This window comes from Gymnoscopelus microlampas (genome assembly GCF_963454915.1).
Source record: "Gymnoscopelus microlampas genome assembly, chromosome: 5".
NCBI lineage: Eukaryota > Metazoa > Chordata > Actinopteri > Myctophiformes > Myctophidae > Gymnoscopelus > Gymnoscopelus microlampas.
In genome coordinates this window covers 13,976,011-13,995,361 of record NC_139942.1, presented here as the reverse complement: position 1 = coordinate 13,995,361, position 19,351 = coordinate 13,976,011, and the positions used below count along the sequence as shown (strand labels likewise).

Genomic DNA, 19,351 nt, shown 5'->3' with positions numbered 1-19,351 from the left:
AGCAGATAACACATGTTTTAATAGGATAATGGTCTCATACAGGTCAATTTGGAGCAGGTTTAAGGTTCAACGTTTTATTATCACGTGCACTTACGACAGAATTATGCTGTTACAACATTGAAGTCCTCAATGGTGTGTCGCAACCCGGCCGGTGGGGCCATGACAAATTGAGGAGGACACGGTGGTAGTGCTAAAAGTAACAAAAATGAATTGACAAAAGTAACTATAATGCTTACAAAAGGTATGAGATGTGCAATTCAGTAAGATCAGTGGTGTCAGCAATGCCTTTTGCAGGGTGAGAGGTAGGCTTAGTCTTTGCTTTTAGAGTGTAGCAATCAGCTTTCCAATTCCCTTTTTACGTCAAAAGTTTCCGTTCTGTACCTTCAACCTTATTCTCCTTTCCTGAATCCCATTGAGGAGTTATTTTGAGCTGGGAGGTGGAAGGTAAATGAACGGAACCTACAGAGCCGGGTCCCACTGCTCCAGGCCATGGAGGAGGCTTGTGGCGACGTCACTGTTAGGGTGTGAATCTTCTGCTATCTCACGATTCGATTTGATTCCGATTCTTGGGGTCACGATTCCGATTCTTTTACAATTTTTTTAAAACAAACGATTCTCGATTAGTAAAATATGTTTTTTTCCTATTCAAAATAAAAAAATGTCATTGTACAAAAATCGTGAAAATCGATTGCAGCTCTAGTCACTGTTGAGGTCTGTCAGGGCTTCATGCGCCACTCGAGGCGTTTCGTCCAACGCTGCTTGGACAGGGAGAAAATTGCCTATGATGTGGATGAGGCCCTCTAGCCAGACATGAACCAGAGGCATGATGCCTAAATCATGTAGAGAAATAAAACATTTTTGGCTGCATATTTGTGTTTTGTTTTATGTTTGACTATGAAAAAAGTAGGCCTACACTGAGTCATTTTACAAAAGGAGAAATGGCTCATTCTCCAGAGTCATTGTCATTCATATGGTGTGTTCCATTTATATGATGGTGTTTTCAATTTTGCCCTGCAGTGTGCTGTAAATGCTTGGTAGTGTGCAGCACATGCTTAGTTGTGTGTACTGTAATGAATGATATGTGTGTGTCATTTGAAAATATGGCTGTGTGTACCAAATGAAAACACAAGTTCCATTTTGTGAACAGTTAAGAGATTTGATAAAGAGTCATCTTGCAAAGGGAGTGTAGGGTTTAGCATTTTGTGTGTGAGTTTTTCAGTTTTGTGTGTGCCGTTTTGAGAAAGCTGTTATTGTTTTGAGAAACGTGTGTTAACAATTGTGAAAAACTGAAGAGTAGAACAGCAAGGCAGAACATCAAGATGACATCAAGACCGCAGGGACAAGGGCTAGACCAAGGCAAAAGACTGAAAACTGGACTGGCATGACAAACAAGAGTACTGGACTGATTGTGGGTTGTGTCCATGAAAAATGTATTGATTGATTGATTGATCGAATACTTTATTAGTCCGAAATGTAAACAGCATGGAGGTACAGTACTATAAAGAATACATCACATGGATGCACCTGGGATGTATCATCAGTGTTGTAGCCTGGGGTCATAGGGTGTTTCGCGTCTCGCAACATACACCCTCACCCCAGCCGGGGTTGATCAAGCCCCAACTTACATCCCAGGTAGCTACCCACGGTCAGTCCTATAGGGAAAGACAGGGCTACTCAGTCCGCTTCTCCAGAACTACTCTGGCTGAACACGGGGAGGCTCTGGCACGTGGAGGGACTAGGCTCTGTGGGTGGCTTCCTGGCCGGGCTCCTCCTTCGTCTCACCAGTTCCATGACCTGAGCGCTGTACCAAATCCGCTGCACCAGATCTGCTGCACCAGATCCGCTGCACCGCCCCGATCCAAACATTTCCTTCTGGCGTGATGGTTCCATGGGCCGATACCACTAGATTGGGCCGTCTAATGGTATTAGCTCCACTTGCCGTTTGCTGGAATGGCCGTCCTAAAGGCCTCACCGTGGGTTTGTTGGGCTTTTCCTCACGGAAGACACAGCCTGGGGCGCCAACCCATACTGCTCCCGGTATGCTGTCTACATTCCGGCTGTTACCTGTCTCTCCGGTGGTCACCAAACTATTCCTGGTTGTCACGTAGTCTAATTCCTATGAGCCACTATAAATAGAGTCACTAACTATAAAGAATACATCACATGGATGCACCTGGGATGTATCATCAGTGTTGTAGCCTGGGGTCATAGGGTGTTTCGGGTCTCGCAACATACAGTACACCCTCGCCCAGGTGACCCAGCCGGCGTTGATCAAGCCCCAACTTACATCCCAGGTAGCTATCCACGGTCAGTCCTATAGGTAAAGCGTGGCTAAAAGGATAACACAAAAAAAGTCCTGGGGACTTGTTTCCATTGTGGTCCTATTTACGCGGTAGCCTACTTATTGTACCATCCACGGGTGAACCATGGGTACAATAAGTTAAATCAGTTGGATCCTCTTCTCCTTGTTTTACACCTGGAATAATAATAATGATACAAAGGGACTGAAGAGAAAAAAAAGAGAAATTGCAACCAGGAGCCCCAGTTTGTAGGCTACATTAACACCTCTATTACAAATACAATATACAGTAAGCCTACCTACCTGATATATCACCAGTGCACAGGTTTGCATAGATCAGGGGTGTCAATCATTTTCCATGAGGGCTACATGAGAAATGTATGAGATTTCTGTTGGCCAGATAATGAACTTCACTTTATTTTTATGTTATTTTTTTACAAGCTACCCACATATTGCAGTTCAAATGATAAGAAAACATTTTTTTTAAATAGAGTGCGCAAACGTCCCCTTCCTGTCAGGGCAGACGATTGCTGCAGACTCCACAAGGCATTCTTTTATGAATCCCCCCTCAGCTCGCTGTGTTTCACCATCTTGTGAGTCAGGAAATAACTAGTCCTGATGAGACCATCATTTGTCATTTAAGCTTGGTGAAATGTCCTTGTTGTATCTGCAATGTTGTTAGTAACTCTTACTTTGCCACTCAGTGTGATTGTACTACATTTATAATGTCCTGGACTCCATTATTTGCACTTAAATAAAAAATAATTTTATTTTCTTTTAATTATGAAGGATATAGTGTGGTGTGGTGACATGCACTAAATGCCATCTGGACCCAGGAATCGAACAGTGGCATAGATGAAAGATCAGAGAATAAATTGAGTTATTGCGAACGCGGAAGGAGGCGCGGCGAAGCCGCGACTCCGCCCAAGTGGAGCCTACTATAGAGACACACGGGCGGAAACGGAAGGCCTACAAATTCACGCCCACTTTTGAGACAGCGCTGCTACTCGGGGTCCGTTAGAAAGATGAACTGCAGCACTCAATGCAATCTTTATGAGAGGCATTGTAAAATACCGTCATTTCATTGGTTAACTACTGAGGCTGTAGCGACTTTTTTGGTGTTCTAATAAAGTGTCCCATTTGTTTGATTTGTCCTTTTTAATGTCCCATATCTGTCATCTCGATATACTACCCACAATATACTATAATATACTCCATCAGTATGTCAAAACCGCTAGCATCGGAGATCTAGACTTTAAGTGGTCGCATGGTATATACATCACGGACGCATCCCTTGAGGTTTTCAATACCCAGAAAACTGGCGAAAGTGGACGTTTTCAATATGTTTTGGTCATTATCTCTGGAACAGAAGGTCCAATCTGCTCAGTTCAAAGCTTGTTGGGTGCGTGACTTTGAGGACATTAAGCACGCTATGACACATTTTCGGTTTTTTTAATTTTTTTTTAGGGGAGGCGAGATCTTAGTTGGGCAGGCGACCGCCTGTCCTGCCTCTACAGTGTGGGTACACCACTGGTCGGCGCTCGGCGCTCGTAAAGACAGTGATGTCACTGAAATGCGACAACTTCTCTGTCTGCCGTCTACCCTCTGCTGTGTTAACATTATGGGTAACTTGTTAAAGTGGCAAATTAAATGTGAAACACATCAACTATTAAGAAAACAAGAAGATATGTTGACAAAGACACTCCATACATTTGGAAACATATTTTTATTTAAATCAATATCGTCTCCAGTTAATGCAGGATAATTTTAAAAGTAGGCTAATTCTCATATCCTCTCATAGGGAATGCATTGAGAGCTGCAGTTCGTCGTTCTAACGGACCTCGAGTAGCGGCGCTATCTCAAAAGTGGGCGTGAATTTGTAGGCCTTCCGTTTCCGCCCGTGTGTCTCTATGTAACTCGGCTCGGCTTGTGTGTCTGTCTGTGTGCAGTATGTGTGCAGCCGCGCCCCCGTGTGACTCACGCTCTCATTGGCTCGTGCCCCCATGTGACTCAAAACTCCGTGACTGAAATATAGCAGCTGCACTACCTGTGTGCAGCCGCTAGAGTGCGCCAGAGTTCACTACTACAGTGTGGCTGAAATATAGAACTGCGTTCGCTTCCAGCGTTCGCGCGTCCAATACTTGTTTCTAAATAAGGCTATGCAAACATGAATTAACATGAGTTAAATTAACTTGTACACAAAAAGTGCCAGGAACTCAACTATTAACTTAAGTAAAACCATCCACTCAGCCCATTTCCCAGAAATGCAACCCTGCAAGAAAACAAGTTCAAAGTCAAAGTAATACGTATTTTATAGTGCCAAGATACTCTTTGTACACTGTTGTTCATTAGGTGGCAAGAGGCAGCAGATAACACATGTTTTAATAGGATAATGGTCTCATACAGGTCAATTTGGAGCAGGTTTAAGGTTCAACGTTTTATTATCACGTGCACTTACGACAGAATTATGCTGTTACAACATTGAAGTCCTCAATGGTGTGTCGCAACCCGGCCGGTGGGGCCATGACAAATTGAGGAGGACACGGTGGTAGTGCTAAAAGTAACAAAAATGAATTAACAAAAGTAACTATAATGCTTACAAAAGGTATGAGATGTGCAATTCAGAAAGATCAGTGGTGTCAGCAATGCCTTTTGCAGGGTGAGAGGTAGGCTTAGTCTTTGCTTTTAGAGTGTAGCAATCAGCTTTCCAATTCCCTTTTTACGTCAAAAGTGACATATTCTCCTCACACGTGCCATGATCAGTTTTCGACCTCTGGTGCAACCGCCATGCCTGAACTACCAGCAAAACCCATTTTGACACGTGAGCCATCATCACCACATCCATTAACAGCGTGAAGCTGGCCAAAGGAGCGCTCGTGTGTCAACACATACTCATCTGCCAAAGCAGCCTCTTCTGCAGCAGTTTCAACTTTCCGTAATTGGCAATATGTTCAGGCAAAGTGTTGTTAAATAGTTCAAGGACTATAAGGTCACATAACCTATCAAAGTCCTTTACAAACTCTAAATGCGAAAACGCTTGCGATAGGCTTCTGGAACAAGTTCAAAGGCTTTTAACACTGCTGCTTTAACATAAGACATGAGTAGGCTTCCTGTGCCCTGCCCGTTAACACACATTGCGGCATAACATGCGGGCATACTTTGACCATTTACGCACCTTGGCTACTTTCAGGGTCTTTTTCATAAAATTTGGGCACAAGGCGCAAATTGCTGAAAATATAAAAATCTCGAGCTTGAGATCCTGAAGCCGATGACCTACTACTTTTATTAACTCAAGTTTAGTCCGCTCAACCATACAGTCTAGACTGCTCTATCTATTTGCTCCTTCTCTGACTACAGCCTCTTCACTTTAGATTGCAACATTAAGCAACTCTTTGTTGTTCAAATGTGAACTGACTAGTGGGCAGCTTAGACTGACTAACCACTTCAGCTGCCCTTTCCCCAGTTAGTGGACACTCCTCTTATAGGATCCCCATGTCCCTCAAGTTAGCTTTCAAAATGTACTTCACTGCCTCCTTCCACCTTTTGTTAGATATTTCTATTTTATAGTGATCTGGTACTAGCTGCTAGTAGCTGCTCTTTAGTAAAACTTAGTTTTTTTTTTACAAATATAGTATGTTTTTTTCCTTTCTCATTATTTTCTTTTTTAAATAGAGAAAAACAAAAATTCCGAAATGGAACAAATGCTCCCCCTCTGACACTGCCAAGCCAGGACAGGTGAGACAGGTGCGCCTACAGGTGCAGTGTTCCCCCTACCTCAGCTGCCTAACCAAAACTGAACACACACAACTCAACCCTGGTTTTCAGTGGCCCTCCCGAGTCCCCCTACCACAAGGCATCCCAGTGGCACCACCCCATCCCAGCATCTGTGGGAAATAATCTAAAAAAACCCAAAACAAATAAAACAAAAAACACCGCCCCTCAGACTATCCAAGATACACCTGTTACACCTGTCTTAATTACCACACTAGTGGTAACTAAATGAAAGCACAAAACTAAAAACTAAATTGTATTTAACCAAACTAATCAAACAATTACTCAGATTGTTACTCTAACACTACCATGTACCTCCTCACTAATGCTGTGACTAAAGTTGCCAATCTAGGCTTTAAACAATACAGGCAATTACTTGTACACAGTGTCACGGCCAACCCCAGTATCCCTTACTTGAAAGCGGCAAGAGCTCCCAATTTGCCACATATGAGATGTGCAATAGTGTGGGGTGTTGCAGAGTGTGTAAACTAAAGGGAAACAAGCAAAAGGGTGCTGTCATCTGCAGAGCGAGACATGGAATGGCTCGCTCTTTTATAGGGCTCCAGGGGGTACTGGCCAGGAGCTCCTAATTGGGAACCCCAAGTTTGCTGATCCTACAGGATCTGAGGGAGAAACACATACACAGGAGTACATAATACACAGATAACACAGGCTCTGCAGGCCAGGCCAAGGGGCTCTGTGTGTGTGTGTGTGTGTGTGTGTGTGTGTGTGTGTGTGTGTGTGTGTGTGTGTGTGTGTGTGTGTGTGAGAGAGAGGGAGGGCATTTTCCTCAACCAAAAGACATCCAGGCAGACTGATTGGAGACCAGCTCAGACATAAAACATTTAATGTTAGGATATATTTTGGTCAATCAATGTTTTTTGTTAAAAAGTTAAAGCTCTATCATTTGTTATCATTGCTATAGAGGGTTTGTACAGTAGGCCTACATCTAACCAGCTCTTTAACACACACACACACACACACACACACACACACACACACACACACACACACACACACACACACACACACACACACACACACACACACACACACACACACACACACACACACACACACACACACACACACACACACAAAATACATTTTCAGGTCGGTTGCCATTTCATCCATTCAGGAGAGAGTATTCATTTATCAGCTTGAATTGTATATTGTTCCAATTCCTATTTTGTCTGTTAATTTCTTTGTGTCATCACTTCCAATTCCACTTGTTTCTTCTGTATCCTGTATTAGTTATCTCTCCTGATTCGAAATAACTGGTATCAGGACCTGGAAATGCATTTTCTGTTTACCAAAGAGCTGGAGAGACAGGTAGAACCCTGCTCGTGAACACTCTTTAGTAATGATTACTAAAGAGAATATTGAGCTATTTAGCATTTATTTTCACAATAGAAAATCACTTACTATACCTTTAACTGTTGAATGCAATACAACATGAAGACAATAGCCCATTTCCAAGGCCAAAATATAGATGCCAGCTTGAAAGTGTTTAATAATTATCACGTTTGTTATTCATGTGAGTCCCTTTAGTGCCAGAGCCAGTTTGTGACTACTTGAACAAGAAAGAGAGTAACACTGCAACCTACTGGTGAACCTGAGCATAACAACAGAACAGTAGCTGACCTGTCAGTAGAACTGAAAGTTTGTGAGCTCTGAGACAGGAAGGAATATATTGTAGATAATACATCCATTGATAATAAAAATAATAATACATTTGTATTGCGCTGTTCATTCACAGGTAATCACAGAGTGCTAAACAATTGATGTTTGTTTGTGTTTGCGTGTTTGTTTTAGATAGGCCTATAGACCCCTTAACAGACGACGTCACTCTGATAAGAACCAGTATGCGTGCAACCAGTATGCTCTTAATGAAACCCATTCTGTCAGGTCTCGCTAGGACGCGCCTCACTAGCCAACACACAAGAGGGGGTTGGGGTGTGCTGAAACCAGCGCACCCCGAAACAACAGGTTGAGAATTGATTGCGTGAAACTATCACCTGTGCGTCCAGTCTCAATGTTAGTAAACAAATAATTGGTCTATGGGCATCAGGATGTCTCCTGCTGTTTCTACAATTACAATTCTAAAGTGAATTCTTTGGTCAACTGGCAATGTGCACAAGATATTTGGCACTGATCAGTCCAACGGGCACACACACACATTTTTCTAATACTGTAGATGTCAGTTATTCAGTAAAGTGCTGAATATGCTGCAACAGACAAAGAGCAAGTAGTGCCTCCAGTGATCGCATTACGTTTTATCTAGTTTAGGGATGTGATTGAGCACAGTGAACATTCACACCCGTCTGTACAACACAACTGTTCATAGTTGTGTTAGTTCTGTCCATGTGAGCTTCACTTCCCACATGAGCACAAGCAATAGAAAACCAAACATCCTTCCTTCACTTGACCTCTTCTTTAGGGTAGTGGTTCTCCCTGGGATCCTTGAGGGGGTTCCAGGGGGGTTCCCAGCTAGTTAATATAGCATATACCAATCATTTGAACCCCTTTATCCATATTTTAAAGGTTGGCTATTCAAAAATAGCAGATATACAAGCTTTTTTTTTATAATATTTTTTTTACTCAAATCTTCTCTTCCGGGGGTCCCTGGCACATACAAAATTCCACATGGGCGTCCGGGGCCAAATATATATCAATTCGGGGGTCCATGGCACAAAAAGAGAGAACCACTGCTTTAGGTGGACGTGTCCACAGAAAGCTTTTTTTTTTGCTGCCATGGTCATTTCTATGGTGAAGACGCACTGGACTCCGGAGCGAGAGTTCTTCTCTCTTCCCAGTGAAGAACTTCGTGTATCAGCGCTCTAAAGCACCCTGCCGGGGCCTCTTCAAACAGAAAAGAGAAACTTTTGGAGAGGATTGCTGGTCGTCAATGTCACGTTTGATCCTCCTGGATCCTCCTGACAACCCTGTCATTTACGACCTGACGTTGAATCAGTACCACAACCATGAGACGTCCATGTTTACAATGTTCCAGCTAAGCTATCTGTGACAATAATGCAGATGACATGATGTTCGATCACAACAATGGTTCATAGGATTGAACAATGCGGGTGTCAACAAACACTACATGAGAGCGCTCTGGACATGATGTCCAAAGACCTCCTCTGCTCATAAAACACTTTCAGTGGACAAGGCCCTTAAAAATACATTCAACTTATAAGTTCAACTATAATTTAACTGTGGTGTTTATCCTGTGGCTGACAGTATAACAGTCTACCAACATGAACCTAGTTCAAAGGAACAGCAATGACGTTGTGGCCATATACATACAGCAGACATCAATGATGATGGATTTGTCTCATGCTTGAATGTACTTTAAGTAACTTTCACCTTAGGAGAGATATTTAGTCACTTATTCTTTAATTTCTGTCCAAATATGCACATTTTGCATAAGCATTTTTCCTTAGGTAAGTTCCTGTGTACAACACACAGATGATCTAGACTTTGTGCATTTTGGATAAAACCCTCAAGAGGAAAAACGTTCTTACCTCATCCTGGATCAGTGTTGTCAATAAACATACTATTAACCATTCCAGACCACGACTGGAGCGGTGTACAACACAGATAGGAGGTCCCCTTCACTCAGGGACCTTTTAAACAAGCAACACACAGAAGTGCAGAAAACTGTATATTTACGCGAGAACTACCTTTTCTCCGCCATGGTGAATTCAGAGCAAACTCGACCGTGTTAGCAGGCCCGTGGCCTCCGGGGAAATAGCGGCTACTTTTGGGTCTAAGTCTGGTCACCACCCGTAAGCCCTTTAATAACTTGATCCACTACCATAATATCCAGTCCCCGACTTAAGACAACCTATGGATCTGAGAATACTGTGTTATAAGAAAGGCAGGAGACAGAGGGGCCCCCTAGACTTACTGGCCAGCTTCAACAGAACATCAACTTGACCTTCACTCAGTCAACTTAATCCTCTGACTAGAGAAATGCATAGAAGCTCATGCGTTACAACAACCCATTACCTCCCTATGGCATATCACCCTGAACTTCACTCATTCTTAAGTCCAGACACACATAGGGACAATGAGTCCCTCTTCACGCCAAAATGCCAACTCTCAGCACATCATCATAGCACACAGTCCTCGCAACACACCTAAATGCTTACAATTCATCGCATACACAACATTGCGCTCTTAAAACGAGTTGCTCAATACATTACTCCGCATAGCATTGCATCAAACGTTGGCATCTGTATTTAGCTTCAATTACAAATCTCCACCTGTATGGGGTGTGTATTGAATGTGTATATATGTTGCCGTAGTGTGGAATTCTCATACTCACCGAGGGCTTGGTGGTGTCCTTCTGAAGAAACCCCTAGTCTAATTATCTTTATAACACTAACTCAGAAAATGAGGCTTTTTGGAAGATTAAAAGCTTCCCTTTATTTGCTCAGTTCATAGTGGGATTACAGATGTGTATTTAACAATACAAAATACAAATACAAAATACCAATAGAAATGAAATCTAGTAATGTTTCATGTCTGTCTGGTTTCCAAATGCCTTAATTTAGGCTTGTCCTAAACTAATTTAGAATTTAGATTAAAAAGAGGAGGTTCCATTTAGATCTCATTCAGCCTGAAATACAGGCTAGTCTAAATTTGGTCATTCCCAAAAAATCCTTAAAGTAGCACTAAATAGGTTTAATCTCAAAATAGAGAAATCTACCCTTTTTGGTTTAATTCATTATTTAAGTAATATTTTACCTTCTTAATTTAATTAATTCTTTACCTTCTTAATTTATTTAATTCTTTACCTTCCTCCATGTGGAGCCAAGACTGCTTAACATCTGAGCAAGGTGCAAGAGAAGAAGCCCCAAAAACCTAAGAGCCCAAGGGGACCAAAGGGCCCCCAACAGCCGTCCAAAACCTCCCAAGTCTCCCTCAGCCTCTGTCTCCCCAGCCTCTCTCCTCTGATGCTCTCGTGAGCGCCCCTTTATACGGTAGTAGGTCTAAAGGAAGTTCTCCAGACATCAGTGTGTGTATGTGAGTGCACGTAAGTGTACACGTGGGTGACTTTTAGAAAGTTAAGAAAGTCAGTGTGTGTGTATTTGCGTGCACATAGGCGTGATTCTTAGAAGTCAGACGCTATAGGTGATTCTCAGAAGTCAGTGGCCCTCATTTATCAACGCGGTACAGCCCAAATAATGAGCGTACGGCGTAATCACCGCACCTTTCGGCATTTATCAATATATCCTGACGTGGGCTTCACCCTACCGTACGCTGAGATCTCACGTCTGGTCGAGACCAGTTGTTGACGTTGGCTGCACCCGTTTATTCCATCCTAGACCTGCGGAGCAGCATTGTCTGACTGTCTGACAGGCATCTAGACACATAATCCACTCCTAAATGTGTATATCTACACTAATAAATAATCGCTGTGAAAATATATCATTTTATAAAGTAATTTAAACAAACTGCTTTAACAGTCATTCAGATAAGATTGTAGATCTGTCTGTATTGAAAATAACAGATCTACAAGCTCACAAGCCAGCGTTGCATCGCGACGCGTTGTGAGCTTGTAGATCTGCTATTTTCAAAAATATACGAGCGCTTTTGCGCCGGGAGTCCCGCGGTCGGGACGGCACCTTTTCATGGACAGTGAGGTCTACAAACTTACAGTAGCTTGTCCTATGTTATGGAGTTATGTCATAGAGTTATGTAGGCTACACAACCTGGCTGGGTTAAGGATATAAACCCGCCGCTCCAATATTAACGTGGCGGCACGGAATCACTGCATTCCGCCCGAGTCTCATGTACCGCTACGCTACGGAAAGACGAAGTTGGGCGGGCGCATGTGTGTGTGTGTGTGAGAGAGAGAGAGCGAGAGAGCGAGAGAGAGAGAGAGAGGCGTGTGCGTGTGTGGCGAGGCGAAACTATTTCTTATTGGCTTTTCATGTCTTTGGTCGTATTCTGGTTCGTCTTCATGTCGTAAAATCGGGGCGTTTTGAGAATATTTAAGGGCGTGTTATTTAAATGACGCTCGGTTTCAGCCGTGACATTTATCAACGCTGGGACCAAGTGTACGCTCGGATCAGCTGTGTAGGATGCGTTGATAAATGTGACTTCGACGTTGGTGTACGGCCGAATATATGGAAAAATATAAGCCGGTTTATACGCTGCGTTGATAAATGAGGGCCAGTGTGTCTGCATGTGGGTGTATGTGTGACTTGTCCAACAGCTACCCACACACACAAAAAACGCTTACTTTGCACCTTGCACGACATTATCAGCATGGCCATATATAGGCATACTGAGGGGTTAAATGTCCCCCGAAATGTTTCTTATACCTGAGCATAATTCAGTAAATGCAATTATACTGCATATTATCAGATTAAATTAAATCATTAATCAGAAAATCAAATGATTCACACTTGCATGTGTGCATGTAACATTTGGTTAAAACTATCAGATCTTGGTACTCTTTGACCTCACTGATCAGCCATAGATGCAGGCTGTATGTCACGTACGCCGCAAGTGCAGCTCACATACAGGAAATGCACATAAAGGAAATGCAGGCCTCTGCCTGCTGCAAGCCTTTGAGTGCACCTCAGCAGTCATTTCAACCAGTCAATATCATATTCTTTCTTTAGGCAAATCAAGTGATAACATCATTTAAAGCCTATATCCTAAAGTGAGCTGTTCAACATAAATTACGTTCAAATACATTTCCAGATGTTCAACAATACTCACATACCTCTCCTCTCCTACCGTCTGTCTCTCTACACAGTCTCCCTGTCAGCTCTCCTACTGTCTGCCTCCCTCTCAGCTCTCCTACACTGTCTCCCTCTCAGCTCTCCTACTGTCTGTCTGTCTGTCTGCCTGCCTCTTAGCTCTCCTAAAGTCCGTCTCTCCTACGCCGTCTCCCCTTCAGCTTTCACACTGTCGGTCTCTCCTACACCGCCATCTGTAGGTGAGTGAACCGGACAGTTTTCTTTCAAGAACCACAAGGAAGAGATTGTCAGACTGGCTTCAATTTATTGGGCCCTGGTAGATCCATTGAAGATCCAACAACTGAAATTCAAACTATATTAAACTATATTAAACACAACACAATAAATAAACACTAAGTTTTCTTCTTTGACATTTTAAACAAGACTGCCTACAGATATTTGGCAAATACATGAGGGAGCCTCTCCCAAAAATAGAAACAAAACTAAAGAAACAGAATATTTTGACATGAAATAAAGATCCTGGATTATCTACCAGATCTACACTAAACGCTTGTAACAGGCATTTTGTAACAGTCAAATCTTGACACAATGGCAATTAAGAAAATACAAATAAATAAAAGAAAAAACTATAATAATGCTCATGTTGATAAGTTTAACTTTTGACACAAACATATTCTCTGCTCAACAGATGCAGGTTAGGCGAAAGGCGAATTGTGTTAAAAAAAGATTCTACAACTAAAATCACACCCTTTAAAGAAAACTAAACTATACATTTGGCAGGATAGTTGATTAACTTTCCTTTTCTTCTCCCAGTTTCACTTTTCAGGCATACAGTAGCTGTACTTTAATTACATTTTATCCTTTAGTAATTTTATCCAGATTCATTTATAGACTTATTATAGTCAGATTGAAACAGTTTCTTTCTCAAGGTCTCTTTGGGCACTTTGAAGTTATTCTGAGACTGGAACCAGCGTTTATTTTACTGTATGTGACATGAACCAGTGATGTTAGGATTACAGCCAGGCCTCTCTCACCACTACAAGTCAGCTGTAGGGAAAAGTAATGTAATTGTCACTAATCAGTCATTTAAAGGGATGAGTTTTTCATAAAATTAACATGTTCATTGACGGGGTGTGTGGTTGTTTTCAGTGGTTTGTACTGAGCCAGGCCTATACTGGTTCAACTGGTAGAGAATTTAATGTCTTTGGTTTCCCACTGTAACACTGGTCCTACGTGCACGTGCACGTGCACACACACACACACACACACACACACACACACACACACACACACACACACACACACGCTGTGAGTAACAAACATGACAGAACATGACCTTTCTGAATGACAAGTGGAACTGACCGTTAAACATGCTGCATCAGACACAGACAGACAACATGGTAACACTGCAGACGCTCTGGAATGCATTGTGGGGCTTTGGTCCAATAAGAAGAAGACCCTCCTCTCTCTCTCTCTAACATGTTATTGGACCTGTAGTTTCAGGGGACAGCGATCACAAAGATAACATTTACATGCCAGCCAACAGTTTGACACTTGGGACACACAGCAGCAATATATGAATCAAGCGAGTCGGGGGATTCGATAGAGTCACGTAGCCAGAAGATCAAAGATTCAACCCGACTGATACGTCTGGGGAAATCTATTGCTGTCGGGCAGAAACCTCTTATCTCCATATTCTAACTGTTGGTGTTTTTTTTGTAAATTAATGCCGTACTTGATCATACTACAGTGTCACACAAAAGCATCGAAAGTAGCAGATCTGCGAGTTCGAAAAGCGCTGCGAAGCGGCACGTTTTGAGCTTGTAGATCTACTTTAATGTTATTTTAATCCTGAAAAGTAGCGGTTTTGGACATATGAGGTCCTGACAGAGAGGATTTATTGAACGGGCTTGGAAGCCAGAGTAAACCAGCGACAACAAACCTACTGACCAATCCTGATACCGTCGCCCCTAAAGTCATTGCACTGGTTCTGCAATGCAGTTATTTTTTTTCCTCCAAATTCAGTAGATCTCTGATCACCTGGCTACACGAGACCGGGGGATTCAATGACTTTTGTGACACACGTTGACAGGACATGGGAGGAGGGTGGTTGGGTTACGGGGGAGCACAGTAAATGTAGCGCCCGATTTATACTTAGTTGCACACCAGCGTCTGAAAATAGACGATCTAAAAGCTGACAACACGTTTCCACGCATTGTTGTTTTGTAGATCTGATTTCAGGACTCCGACATCCGCACGCAACTGTATGTGTACCGTATATCTCAGGCTTAGCAGCTTGTTCAGAAGTCGAGCGAGCAGGGAATTCCATGACTTGTGACACACGATTTGACAGGACTTGCCTTGGGGTGGGGCGAGGGATCGAGGGGGGTTAGGAGACAGTCATAGAGTACCGAAGTCCTGACGTCACTCCCGCTACACCCTGGGTCACGGAAGTATTTTTTCTAATGAAAATCCCCATAAAACAAATCATCCGGGCGATTCTGTCAGGTATGTGACTGTGTCGTTTATGATATTGAGTTACATTTGATAACGTCTGTGTGGATAATTTAGTACTTTTTCACCGTCAGCTGATGCTTCATATCCATATGAGTAAAATCGCCCCGGCTGACTTGTTTATTTTTGTAACAGTTCTTATGACGCAAACTATGATTTCTCTATGGGGAATTTCAATAGAAAAAAAAATACTCTGTGACCCGGGGTGATTGCGGCCTCTAGCGGCAATGATGTCAGACTTCAGTGCTCTATTCTTAGGAGCTAGCATCATGTTTCTTCAGTAACCCAGGTCCAGTTGGACTTGAGGTGGGGGTAGGGGGGGGGGGTTAGGAGACAGTCATTCTGAGGAGCTACTGTTCAGTAGCCCAGGTCCAGTTGTATTTTGTGTTCAAAGACGGCGATGAGCAGCATGATGCAGAAACCCAGCAGGATGCCGGCGTTCTGGAGCAGGAAGAACCCACAGTGACTGAAGCCCTGGTCCCCCGCGTCGTTGTGTAACATCTCTGGTACCTGCAGGACAACACATAATATTACACAGGGATTATATCGTTGTTGTCGGGCAGAAACCCATTATCTCCATATTCAAACTTTGTGTTTTTTTTTCCATAAATTAGCGGCCTACTTGATTATACTACAGTGTCACACAAAAGCATTTCAAGTATCAGATCCACAAGCTGCGCGTTTTGAGCTTGTAGATCTGCACCTTTTGCTACTTTTGAATTTGCATCAAGAAAAGTAACAGTTTTGGACATATGTGGTTTCAACCTGACAGAGACAATATACTATGACATACTAATGATATGAAATACTATAAATTACTTATTATTATTATGAATAATTAATGACTAATTATATGAAATAGTAATTAAAAGGTTAACAACTAAAACGTTTTCATTAGTGATCATTGCTATAGTGTTTGTTCAGTAACAGGGGGTCTCCCTGTCTCTCTGTCCTTAATAAATGGAATACACATTTTCAGGTGGGTCACCAATTGATTGATTTCCATCAGAATATATATGTATTTAACACTTGCTAAATGCTATTAAATACAAAACATGAAATACCTAAAATGCAAGTGATATGAAATCAAAAATGATATTCTACATAATGACAGTATGTTTCTTAATTAACAACATGGGTTTTGCATCATCATCTGTGGACCATCACTGTTATGAATGTTTTATAGTAGTACAGCTGAGCAGACTTGGTAGGATCTGTTCCTTGACAAGGCACAGAAGCATCATGAGCTACTGTCAACCACCACAAGAGGTCAGACTTTGACAACATTTGTGCTATTGCTAGACTGAATAGTCACATCTGTCTTAGTTGAGAGATAAGTAACTGAATCAAATGTGTCGTGAAATGTTCATAGAATGCACCACGACTTGTACGAGCTTGTGCGTCAGTGATTTTTGCTAATCATCGTAAAAATGTTAAATAAAAATCACACCCAGTGTGAAGTGGGCGGTGTGTGGTCATCACAACATGACTCACTTTAAAAAAAAGGATAAATGACTTTTTTTTAAAGTCCATACTGCTATTCATAGGGCTGCACATGTGTCATGTGTTTCGCTAGCCAATCACAGTCCTGAATTTGCAAAGTGAGCCAATCACATTACAGTTAGTGGTGATGACACTAGCTGTAATGTGATTGGCTGATATGAAAAAAGTATCGATTTGCATTAACAATGGAAGGGTTAGGGGGTACACACATTTTTTGGTCGGTGTCCAAAACTCACTTATAGGGGGCGGCTACACCGCCCCAAAAACTGTATAGGGCCTATGACTAATCCTTCCACCAGAACAGAACAGAACAGAGATTAGATCATACATACAAATGGAAGTCACAGGTTTCAGTTCCTGGCAGCTGTATCAAGGCTGAACTCAGAGAGAGTGCGTGAGTGAGTGAGTGAGTGAGTGAGTGAGTGTGTGTGTGTGAGTGTGAGTGTGAGTGTGAGTGTGTGTGTGTGTGTGTGTGTGTGTGTGAAGTGTCCAGCTGCTTCTGAAGGCCACAGGCTGAGCTACAGTACTCTCATTCTTGTACAGTAAGTGTGGAGGGTTAGTTAGATGTTAGGTCAAAACCTGGTTCTGATGACTCAACACTTTATACTGAGAATTCAATTAAAGACTATTAGACTCAAGAAACAAAAGACTAATATAAGTCTACTGTTAGAATGAACTATAATACCATTTTAATATTGGTTACAATGAACTATTAAAACCATTTTAATACTCGCTAGAATGCTCCCCACTTATTCAGGCAAGAAGATGAAGAAGGTCTCATACCAAAATGTTGCTAATTGAATAAAATGGTTACTTTAGTTGGCAAGTGAGGCCGTTTTATTCAGAATACTGGTTCAAATGAAAAGTGGTTCAAAAAATGATGCATATGTATATTTAAAGTGTGCTCACCATATCCACCAGGGCCACATACATGAAGAGCCCTGCCGTGAGTGCAAATATCCACATGGCGATGTTCTCGGCGTAGTGTCCAATGAGGATGCCCGTCACCAAGCCCAGGTACGCCATCATGGCCGACAGCACATTGTACAGGATGGCCTGACGCACCGTCATGCCGGCCTTCAATAGCACTGCAAAGTCACCTGGGAAATGGAGTCCAAGCCATCAGACAGGTCATGGTTATCATAAGGCAGACAGTCTTTTTGTCTGTTTTTAGCTACAATTGACCAATTGGGGCAAAACGTTAATGGTCGTGGGTCTTGGGTTGAGATTAAACACTTTCAACCAAGTGTCCTTTTTTGGACAAGTCATTAGAGGCGAATATTTCCAAATATTAAATAATGTTACCAAATAGCCGATCTACAAGGTCAACGCATTGTGAGATTGTAGACCAGCTATGTGCGCTATTCCTTGTATGACAACTTATCTACTGTATATATGTTGGGGTAACAAATTCTACACGCTGGTAAATTTGGGGCAACAATGATTGATAAACGTTATGCCGCACTCTAGTTGGTATTCAAAGCAAGACAAATTACTAATTGATGTATAACCAAAAACAATATGGCATGCAGAGCTCCACTTCCTAAGTGACATGTATCGTTGTCGCTTAAGTGCAACAATTTTTTTCCTGAACAATGATTCATAAACCTTATGACACATTCATGTAGCCTACTCTAGCTGGTATTTCAAAGCAAGAGAAAGATACAATAAGTGTGGAATGTGGAACCAAAACTAACATGGCGAGCAGAGCTGCACTTCTGTATACAAACCACAGAAGCAGTGACTGTGTACTCACCCAGTTCATGGGGCAGCTCGTGACAGAAGACGGCCACAGACGTACTGAGGCCACTGGACAAACCTTCAGTGAACGCAGCGCCTGTGGAGAAATGACATGACGTCGCCCTTATTGTCTCTTCTATGACTACTAGTTGATGTAGTGTAGGTGATATTCGTTGGTTGAAACAATGTATTTTGTGTAAGGGAGTTAAAGCTCTATAATATATTGTGATATCATTGCAATAGTGTTCAATAACAGGGGTCTTCCCATCTCTCCAGCTCTTCGTAAACAGAAAAAACTAGACGCGTCGCAATTCCGGGGAAATTGCAGAGTGTGGTTGCGCCGACGCCGGTCGCGGGTCGCGGCCGCCGGGACTCGAGGAATACGCCGGGAGGAATAACGTCGGAGGCTGCGCCAATTACATTGTGTCGTCACTCCTGAGATCGCTTGCGTTTCATTTTGAGAGGATCGATCCCCCCAAAATACGTTTTTTGCATCAAACGGTTACATTTTGAGCATTCGTGGCGCCCCCTATGGATCAAAGTAGAAATGCTTTTGGGGATTGGTTTAGTATACCACCCTCGACATGTGATTCAAATTTGGGATTGACCGGACGTTTCGTTCGTGATTTATGGCATTTTTGGTCAAACGGGCCCCTCCCGCTAACTTTGGAAGCCATTTACGGACGAACGGTAAGGACTATCAAAATTCCGCTTGGATAGGTTTATCGCATGGGTCCATAGATCACGTGTACCGATTTGTGTGAGATTTGGGAAAAAATTGAAGGAAAAGGAGCAAAAAGTG

General features: G+C 42.4%; 1 protein-coding gene across 5 annotated transcripts in view; it reads right to left on the bottom strand.

Annotated features, from left to right (window-relative positions):
• The window catches only part of slc39a6 (solute carrier family 39 member 6), a 67,161-nt gene that overhangs the window by 33,088 nt on the left and 14,722 nt on the right, over nucleotides 1-19,351 (bottom strand). Inside the window, exons 12-15 of one of the 5 annotated variants that reach the window (XR_014600846.1) lie at nucleotides 18,566-18,646; nucleotides 17,719-17,909; nucleotides 14,060-15,816; nucleotides 13,962-14,021 (exon numbers count right to left, since the gene is read on the bottom strand). Coding sequence is in view for 1 of the 5 variants with exons in the window: in XM_084058419.1 (XP_083914545.1) it covers nucleotides 15,664-15,816; nucleotides 17,719-17,909; nucleotides 18,566-18,646 (425 nt within the window). In the remaining 4 variants the exon portion in view is untranslated. Of the gene's footprint in view, nucleotides 1-13,074; nucleotides 15,817-17,718; nucleotides 17,910-18,565; nucleotides 18,647-19,351 lie in introns of those variants that run through there. The other 4 variants (XR_014600847.1, XR_014600848.1, XR_014600845.1 and 1 more) reach the window with 4 other exon arrangements.